Source organism: Gekko japonicus, unplaced genomic scaffold (assembly GCF_001447785.1).
Source record: "Gekko japonicus isolate JY-2015 unplaced genomic scaffold, Gekko_japonicus_V1.1 scaffold2030, whole genome shotgun sequence".
In the NCBI taxonomy this organism is placed as follows: Eukaryota; Metazoa; Chordata; class Lepidosauria; order Squamata; family Gekkonidae; genus Gekko; species Gekko japonicus.
The window spans coordinates 225,334-235,359 of NW_015173197.1; the positions used below are offsets into that span (position 1 = coordinate 225,334).

Genomic DNA, 10,026 nt, shown 5'->3' on the forward strand with positions numbered 1-10,026 from the left:
CTCGCCCTGCCAGGTGGACCATTCTCCTAAAGTTTAGCCTCGTATGCAATGCTCCCTCTAAGCTGAGGAGTTTTGTGAGCAAAAATTCTACTTTGTGAGCTACTGGCATTAAAGTTGTGAGCGAGCGATTTGGCTGCTGCATAAATCAGTTTGCTTTGGAGCCCTCCTTCCTGAGCGAAGACAAAAATGTGTGAGCCGGAGGCTAAAAATCTGTGAGCTGGCTCACACTAACTCAGAGTGAACTATGCTCACATGTAGTCAACACCCCCTTCCTATTGGCTGGCTCCCCGCCAACCTGCTGAGTCATTCACAGGCCCCGCCCCTGCAACCACTGCTGGTCTCTTCACCCATTAAAACCCGCTGGAACCTATACTGTAAAGAGATTCTTTAACCAGGGCATTTCGTTTATTGCACAGATCGGACCTGACAAAACACAGAACAGCGACTCCCTGAGCCGACTCGTCCGCCCCCTCCCCACTCAACCCCAGCCAGCCACCCATCCGAAACTGAGAGAAGAGGCACCGTCGACATTCAGAACCATTACGCAAGGCGGAAAGCCAAAAACTCTTGGACCCCTCCCAAAATCCACACTTTTTAATGTCTGCCAGCGAGTCTTTTGCCGTGGAGGTTCATTGCGCCTCTTTCTGCACCCTTCTTTTGCCGGAGAAAACTTCAGAGTGGGAAACCAGGTCACAACTTAAAACTTTCCCGAGCCTGGCAGACCCTGTTAAGACCCTTGGAGCTCTGTTAAGGAGGCTCTGGACAGGAAGCGAGCCTGTGAGCCAAGAAACCCATTAAAGCACTAAAATAGCCCCCTTTCAAAGCCTCCGTATTCCCAAAGGGTACAGTTAGGGAGGTGAGGCCCGTGCCAGTTTTCCCATTACCTTTTTAAAAGGCACTCGGACGAAGCTTGCGCCCGGCTGCATTACTGGAACGGCACCTGCAGGGCTCCACTGGGTAAACAAAGGCTCTGATCGCCATACCTGGGCCAGGATCCTGAGAACTATCGGCTCCCGCCACACTCCAAATACTCCAGGCACACAATTACAATGGGGGGGGGGGGTTTGGAGCCACACCCCTCACAAAAGCGCTGGTGTGTTCTGTCTAAACATGTTCCACCCATGATTTGCAATCACCTTTTCAAGACCAACGTGTGTCACTGTGGCGTTACGAAACCTGCATTTGGGGGGAATGCCTAAAATGAATTTTGTGTGCCTTCCTTCCCCACAAGTACTTTCAGAAATGGGGTCGGCTGCATGCACGCTTTCCAAAACTAATGGCGTGTGTGTGTGTGTGTGTGTTTGATAGGTAGTGTTAATAATGCCTTTTAGCCTATTTCCTCGTTGCCTCCAATTGGTGCCCTCTTCCCTATCCGGCCCCAAATCGTGCAAAAGACTCAAAAAGACCTACAGAAGAATGTAGCCAGCTAGTCCAGGTCAGGGGACAGAGGCAAAATTAGGAGCGATTCTCTCTCCCTCTCTCGTTTCAAACACAAAGTAGCTGCTGAACAGATTCTGGAAGAAGCCGCACACCTCTGGTTTTCACTCCTCTAAGTGGTGACATTTAAAGGTTGTTGCGGAAAAACATTCTTGCCCTCGGACCTCGAACGGCCACAGCAGCTAAGGAGGGGAAGTGGGAGACGGTTGGGATTTCTCCCTCCCTTCCTTCCTTCCTTCCAGCCAATTGTTCTTTTAATTTTTTTTTAAGAAAAGAAGTTTAGACAATTGGAGGGGTTAAATGGTTCGCTCCACACATTCCTCAGAGACCCTAAAAGCAGTGGCGCCCTCTGCTGGAATTTGGGGGAATTACACAAAGTCATTTTGCAGTGAGCAAGCAATGCACGCTTTTTCTTTTGGGGGGGGAGATAACAGGGCAGACACTTCCCCAAAGCAGTTGCACTACCAGCACATCAGGCAGGGCTGGGGAGGGGGTGGGAAAGGAGACCCCAGAGACAGAAAAAAGAGATGCGTTCATTCACCGATCTACCAGAAGATGCATTCATTCACCGATGTACAAGCGAGCCTCTTTCTGTAGCTTGTGGTGGGAGAAATCTAGAACCTCAGTCTTTTATTTCGGGTGGCTTGTTTTCTTTTTTTTAAAAAGTCGCCAGGTGGGTCTTCGTTTCTGAAGGCTCATTTCGTGACTTCTTGGGATACTGCAGGGAAGAAAGGGGAAAAAACCCAGAGTAAGGATAACTATCAACGAGAAGATGGATTTGGAACAGTTCAAGGCCCTCTGCAGGTGCTTCCCTGCAAACAGGCAAGATCAACAACTGCCCATACACACGCACATTCTCTGTGGTGCACCCCTTATGGAAGTGGGGGGAGGAAGGATAGCAGACGAAGTCAGGAATGCTCCTGTTCTTCCAGCATTCCACACAGTATGCAAAACTGAATTATTCAAGAGGGCGTTTTTATAACGGTCACGGGGCTTCACTGTAACAGAATGATTCAGGACCATGCTTTATTTATTTTTATTTATTGAATTAGATTTCTTGACTGAAGAGCCAGTTTGGTGTAGTGGTTAAGTACGCGGACACTAATCTGGAAGAAACGGGTTTGATTCCCCACTCCTCCACTTGCAGCTGCTGGATGACCTTGGGCAAGCCATAGTTCTGTCAGAGCTGTTCTCTCAAAAGCAGTTTCTGTCAGAGCTCTCTCAGCCCCGCCTCCCTCACAGGGTGTCCGTTGTGGGGAGGGGAAGGGAAAGGAGTTTGTAAGCAGCTCTGAGACTCTGAGTGAAGGGCGGGGTATAAAACCAATCTCCTCTTCTTCTTGACTGCCCTTCCCCACTTACGTGGGGCTCAGGGGCCATTTACAACAGAATAATTCAATACGCTATGAAACCAATTCGAACCGTAAAAATTCAATATTAAGAACACTCAAACAAAAATATATGAAAACATTTTAAGAACAAGATGCCATAGCTGGTACCAGAACTTCAGGAGTGCCTATCTGTTGGGGTAGGCCACCCCAGGCGAGATGGGCCAGGGGTCTGCCTTGGGGTAAGGCCATCTCATAAGCAATGCTCCCGCTAACCTGCGGAGTCTTGTGGGCAAGAATCCTGCTTTGTGAGCGACTGACACTTAAGTTGTGCCCGAGCGATTGCGCTGCTGCATGAATTAGTGTGTTCTGGAGCCACATCCTTCCTGAGCTAAGACAAAAAATGGGTGAGCTGGAGGCTAAAAAATTGTGAGCTAGCTCACACTAACTCAGCTTAGAGGGGACACTGCTCATAAGTGTGTATAACCATATATCTTTACAGGGCCAAACTGAGCAAGAGGGCAACCAGGATGGTGAGATTAAACAAGTTGGGGATTCAAACAATAACAAACACTAAAACTCAATCACACTTCTGACAGTCACTGGTTGTACGGTGCTTTAGCATATTATTTGGGTTAATAGACAGATAGGTGACAATCTTAGGATGCCTTAACAGAAGCATTTTGTCCAGATCATGGGAGGTGGTAGTTTCGCTCTATCCTGCTGTGGTCAGGCCTCACCTGGAGTCCTGTGTCCAGTTTTGGGCACCACATTTTAGGAAGGACGTTGACAAGCTCGAGTGTGTCCAGAAGAGGGCAACCAGGATGGTAAGAGGGTTGGAATCCAAGTCTTATGAGGAAAGGCTGAGTTGGGTATGTTTAGCCTAGGAAAGAGACGGCTTAGAGGGGACATGATTGCAGTCTTCAAGTATTTGAAGGGCTGTCATGTAGAAGATGGAGTGGATCTATTCTCTCTTGCTCCGGATTGCAAGACTAGATCTAATGGGTGGAAATCACAAAGGAGTCGTTACCGGCTAAATATCAGGAGAAACTTCCTAACTGTGAGATTGGTTGAGCAGTGGAACAGTCTGCCTCGGGTGGTGGTGGATGCTCCTTCGCTGGACGTTTTCTTTCGGGTATGTTGCAGGGCTATCTTTCGGCTGTGCTCTTGCAGAGTGTAGGGGGTTGGATTAGATGACCTGCAAGGTCCCTTCGAACTCTAACATTCTATGATTCTATGAGCGCACACTTTGCATGGAGAAGGTTCAGCTCCTGGGATCTCCAACTAAAGGACCCTGGAAAGAGGGGTCACCTAGAACCCCAGAGAGCCGCCTCCTCTGATTGGCTGCCAAGTGGAGCTACAGGGAGTCCAGTGGTCCAATCCTGCAGAAGGCAGCTTCAAAGACTTGACCTTCTGAAGCCATACAGAGACTAAGAATAGACTCTGTGCCTCCCCCCCCCCCCCCCCCCCCCGGGCCGCCGCGCCGGCCGCGGTGTTCATGAAAGCACAACGCCTCCCTAATCCACTTTGTACACGTTGGTTAAGCCAGAGCTGAGCCAAAGCGCCGGGCTCCCATGGAGGGGGTGGGGTGTCGGATGCCGTGAGGACAGAAAGGGAGTCACGAGATCTGAGTTTACACCTGCTCCAGTACGCTCCCGATTGTGCCGGATGTCACGTCTATTTCAGCTACTTGGTGGGAGGAGGGTGGAGAGAGAAGAAAACTACACGCACACAGACAAAAAGACGGCACCTCACACATCATCACAGTAAGTCACACAACAACTTTGTAAGACGGGCCAAGGACAAGGGTACTCAAAAATATAATGTCGTTTCAAAGCGCTTGCCAGAGTTTATTTCTCACAATACAAGAACTCCTTGTGGGCACTCCATGAAATTGCTGAGCAGTCGGGTTAGAACGGATGAAAGTACTTCTTCACCCATGGAATCCACTGCCACAGGAGGTGGTGGCAGCTACAAGCATGGAGGGCTTCAAGAGGGAACTGGATAAGCATATGGAGCAGAGGTCCATCAGTGGCTATTAGCCACAAGGTATAGATAGGAACTCTCAGGGTGGGGCAAGTGATGCTCTGTATTCTTGGTGCTTGGGGGGGGGCAACAGTGTCTAGTGTCCTGGCCCCACTGCTGGACCTCCTGATGGCACCTGGTATTTTTGGCCACTGTGTGACAGTGTTGGACTAGATGCAGGGCCGGGGGGGGGGCTCTGCAATTTACCTGGCTGCTTCTTGCTCCTCGGGGCCCGACTGAGGGCTGCTGGGAGTTAGGGGCAGGGCTTGTTGCATGCGCCCGCCTCCTGGGCTCCTTACTGCCGGAGCTCCGCTCCTGTGCGCTCCGGCAGGAAATGACCCCTGGGCCTGATCCAACATTGGCTTCTCTTATGTTCTCTTATGATTACCACACAGGCCTTGAGTTGAGGCCTCTTGAGTAGGAAAGGGGGTGGATGGGTGACTAAAGCGTGTTATGACTGGATGGTGGCTGTAGCCGAGGGGGTGGATTTATCCGGGTTTGTGCAGAGAGAGTTTGTGAGGGTGAAGGGAAGAGCTGAATGGATGAAGAGGTTGAGTGAGATGATATGGAATATGAGAGGAAATCTGTCTTCTTTGTGGAAGTTGTTAGCCTAAGGGGCAAGTGAGGAAATTAAGCTCTTGTGGAAGTTATTAGCCTAAGGGACAAGTGGGGAAAATAAGCCTGTGTGGCTAGGTCTACTTAAGGAACTTTAAATAAATGGTAAGAACTGTACCTATTTGAAACTGTGATGCTTGTGAACTATACACCAAAGCTTTTATGCTGTGTTACTTCTAAATAAGGAGCTGAGGTGGCTCAAGTGGTAAAGACGCTGAACTGCAGGTTGTGGAAGGTCGGTAGTTCAGCAGTTCGAGACCCGAGTGTGCCGCATGACAGAGTGAGCTCCCGTCCTAGCAGTTTGAAAGCAAGAAATTGCAAGTAGATAAATAGGTACCACTTTGATGGGAAGGTAACAGCGTTCCGTGCGCCTTGGTGTTTAGTCATGCCGGCCACATGATCACGGAAACGTCTTCGGACAGCGCTGGCTCTTCGGCTTGGAAACGGAGATGAGCACTGCAACCCTAGAGTCGGATTCGACTGGCTTCTGAGCAAGGGAACCTTTACCTTTTACTTCTAAATAAACATGTTTAAGCGAAAACAACTGTTTTACTTCAGAGCCACCCCACCATGCTGAGCTGTTCTGTCATTTCGCCAAATATAAGTAAGCTGTTCTGTTCTTTGGGTTTAACTATGGCTGCTGTTGGCAGCAGTGAAAATAAGTAGAGAAAGGTAAGGAAGGCAAGGGTTCCCAGAAAAGAAGCAAACCGTTACACTGATGTGCTAGGAATTTTCCACTCTCTATGGTAAAGACCATGGAGACTTGGGGAGGCAGCCTAGAACATCACCTGGAAGTGATATCACATCCTCTCCCAGTACACTTCCCAGGCACCCTCCCCCCAACCAGGGCTCATTTCCTAGAAAAAGAGGTGCAGGCGCTCATTTGCATAACTTATTTGCATATGCCACACCCCCTGACAATAGGCAGGCATGTTTAAAATGAGTTAAGGCATATGTAAATGAGTTTAACCCCCCCTCCCCTGAGTCTCTCCGCAAAAGCGGGCTGGCTAGAGAAGGGAAGGGCAGGAAGGCAGACATGCCTGGGTTCCCTGCTCGATCTTCTACAGGTGCCCCGCAGCTGCGGGGCACCTAGAGAAGACCGGGCAGGGAACCCAGGCATTTAAATCCCCCCCTCCCTGAGTCTCTCCACAGGCAGGCCAGGAAAGGCCGGGGGTCGGGGCCTTGGCTCCTTACTGCCGGAGCACCACTCCGGGGCGCTCCGGCAGGAAATGTCCCCTGCCCCCAATCATCATTTTCCAGCATTTGCCAAGGCTGTGTTTGGAGTGCTATTTCCATATGTATCGGCTAGATATGCCAAATCCCTCGCCCGAAGCCGCAGCAATCCAAAACCTTAATTGCAGAAGGCTTTTGGTTGAGGACAGTGACGGTTTCCATCTTGGCTGGCACCCTTTTTTGTTCCTTCTGTTTACATTTGCGTGCCTCTAAAACTGGATTAATCAGTATTCGCCATCTGATCTTTTCCTGAAACGTGTTGTTTTCATCTTGCTATCTTTTTTATGCAGATTGTACATCGCCCATTGCCAGGATCGAGTGATTAATACATTCAGTGTATCAGTAAATAAATATAAGCCTGTCTACCCTTCACTCCTTCACATGGCAGCCCTTCACTGTGAAAAGACCCACTGGGAGGTACATAGAGGAAAGAAGCGAGACTGGGGCTACCTCTGACTCCAGGAGGGCGGGTGTCGGCCAGAGATCGGAGAACTGAACAGAAGCAGGAAAAGAGAGAGAAAAGAGACAGAAGTGAGATTGTGTAACGCACCAGGGAAAGATGCCGATGCACATATACGGTAGGCAGATGACACTGCTTTTTTTAAAAAAAATGCTTCTAGTCCTCATAAAGGAATCTTGAAAGCGAAAAGGACAGTGTCTAGCAGACGCTCTGATCTAGAGACGAAAGGATTTCACCCTTATTCTTTTCCTCTGGTGTTCCAAAACTTCCACCTGCTGCAATCTGCTTCCTTTGAATCCTGGCTTAACATTGTTAGACATGGCGGGCGGGCTCGGTATTAAGTTTTCCATCAGCACCTCCCCCTTCCCACCGCAGGCAGCTATGAAAGGCTGTCCCTTGGAGAGAGGGAACCATGAGAAACAGCATGTGTGTGCGCGCATGCGTACGCATGTGTACAGGGATCTGCAACGGGAAGAGGCAATTGGTGGAAGTGGCCCATTTAGTCTGGATCCAACCCAACTTCTGCCACAATTGGTGTGCACCTCCCTCCACCCCATTAGCAAGAGGCGCACACAGACAACAATAAAACACTATTAAAATTTAAACACTTAAAACTGCAACACAATGGCAGACGTGACCCCTACTTGCACGACAGGTCACCCATCCACACGCTTGTTTCCGTGCAATAATTATAGCGCCTCCCATGGGCACAAGCCCGTGTGTGACTACAACAAGACTCTTTCGGTAAGAAACGCTACAGTGTGTTGGGTGTGGGGGAGAGATGCAAGTGATCCGAGATTTGCGTGTGCCCGGCCGTTGGCGCAGAACAATGGAGTCCCCCCTCTTTGTCCCACTTCGAAAACAAGGCCAGGAAAGTTTGGAACTCCAGAATCCAGGGAGTGATTTGGAAGCGTTCCGACACGCTTCAGACCTCTCTCCTCCACTCACAGGTCGAATCTGCATTTGCATTTTAAAATCATTTTCGTGCTGCTGTGACGCCGTCTTTCTCTATTGCTTGTTTGAATGTTGTTTGGAGAAGATTCTTTTGAAGCAGGGGGGGAGGCGCAATGACAGTGGAGCCGCCACAAGAAAGTGATAAACATATGTGGACATGCAAAAGTATGTTAGCACTGTTGAGGTGTGAAAACAAAGCCAAGTGTACACAGTTTTGTTTAAGACGGAGTCAGAAGGCTGGGACACCGGTGGGAAAGACAAATGCAGATTCGACCACAGCTAGGATTTCCCACAGTGCTGCACTACCAGGGTTGCTTCACCCATCGCAGGAAGACAGCCTGGTTTCTGGACAGCCCCTCTCCTCTGACAATCGATGACGGGGTACAAAGTCGCAAGTTTTACGTGCAGAAGATCCCAGCTGCCTAAAGAAAGGCACTATCAGATAGAGGAGTTTCTAGACACCTAAATGGCGTTCACTGACCCATCAGGGACCGGTGCGGTCAGGAACCTGCAAGACCGCTGATGGATGCAAACATCTTTGGTGACACAGTTGCCAGGCAATGCCTAGCAACTGGTGGGAATGTTGTTGGGGGGCAGCATCCTCGGAGAAAAATTAAAAGAGAAAATAAGGCCTCGTCTGCCTACAGGAAGAAAGAGTTAAGAACGTCCTTTAAATAGATCACTGATCTATTTAAATCACTGATTGAAGACAGAGCGGCCTGATCTTACCACACACCGCAAAGCATTCTGGGTAGCACATGTCAGGTTCTGCTGACGCTCCATAACCCTCTCCTCTTGACAGCCTACCTTCCCCGGAAGCTGCAGAGGCCGCGTCGAGGGCCCTGCCGCTGAGGTCGCTCAGGACGCTGTCCACGGTCTGGTGGTGCCTCAGGAACCACGGGCGGATGAAACTGCAGTAGAGAACCTGGGAGCCGTTCCACGAAACGGGAGCCATGCACCAGAGCAGGAAGACACACTTGGGGGGGAAACGGGGGGGGGGGGTGGGGGGGGAAGCCTGGCCAGAAGAACAGGGATCAGTCGCAGCCTTGAGAAGCCAACAGCAGGCCCTCTCAAACCAGTGCCCCTTTTCCCAAGACCCGTCTGCCAAATAGGGCTAATGCCACAAAAAAATTGAAAGCTGTATAGTGATTGCGCCTAAGACGGTTTTTTTAAAAATAAATAAAACACAAAGTCTCTATATTTCTGAGGTAGTGCACGTAATCGGGGTTGACAAGCAGTAAGATATTCAAAAAAACACAAACCCTTTTTCCAAAAAATTATTAACACCTTTTGGATTGTCAAAAGCTATTAATTGCATAGCGATGTTATCTGAAACTATCAAGTCCCACCGTTTAGATCTCTATTGTGACAGATTTGGCACCTTAAACAATTTCCAATTTAAAGCAATTAAGTTTTTTGCAGCCAGCCATTAGCATAGTAGAAATTAACTCTTCGTTCTGTTTAGACCGCTTCGGACCTGGCCAAAAATGTAACAAAAGAGATGCAGGTGTATTTGGAATCTCATAATTAGTTATTTCCTTTACTTCAGCAATGACCGTAGTCCAAAACTTTTTAGTTCGGGGACAATCCCACCAGCAGTGTAAGACTTTTTTAAACAACAATTATATAATCAGAATACAAAAAGTGAATACAAAATAAACAATGCTGTGCCCATCGAGGCCTATTGCAAACTCTTGTTCCAATAATGCCATGACACATCAGTGAAAATTAATGGTATTTACCAGTTGAAAAACTGACCAGAGACGCTGCATGCTCTTCTGTTGGATCCCCAAGCATCGAGAATAAATCCACGTTTTCAAGAAAAGCAAAATTTATTTCAAAGCGTTGAAGACATACTCAAACACGTTCTTTGTTAGAACTGGGGATACACAGTTAGGTCAAGCATAATAAAGGAAATTCAAACAGATACAGATCCAATGAATAGCATTCCCGCTGGCGGGCTAATGAAACGGTTGC

At 48.8% G+C, this 10,026-nt stretch overlaps 1 protein-coding gene across 1 annotated transcript in view; it reads right to left on the reverse strand.

Annotated features, from left to right (window-relative positions):
- Positions 1-1,732: 1,732 nt before the first annotated feature.
- LOC107120006 (receptor expression-enhancing protein 6-like) overlaps positions 1,733-10,026 on the reverse strand; it is a 42,026-nt gene continuing 33,732 nt past the window's right edge. The window contains exons 5-6 of the mRNA XM_015422643.1: positions 8,857-9,025; positions 1,733-2,155 (exon numbers count right to left, since the gene is read on the reverse strand). Coding sequence (XP_015278129.1) covers positions 2,133-2,155; positions 8,857-9,025 — 192 coding nt within the window. The 3' untranslated portion in view covers positions 1,733-2,132. The remainder of the gene's footprint in view (positions 2,156-8,856; positions 9,026-10,026) is intronic.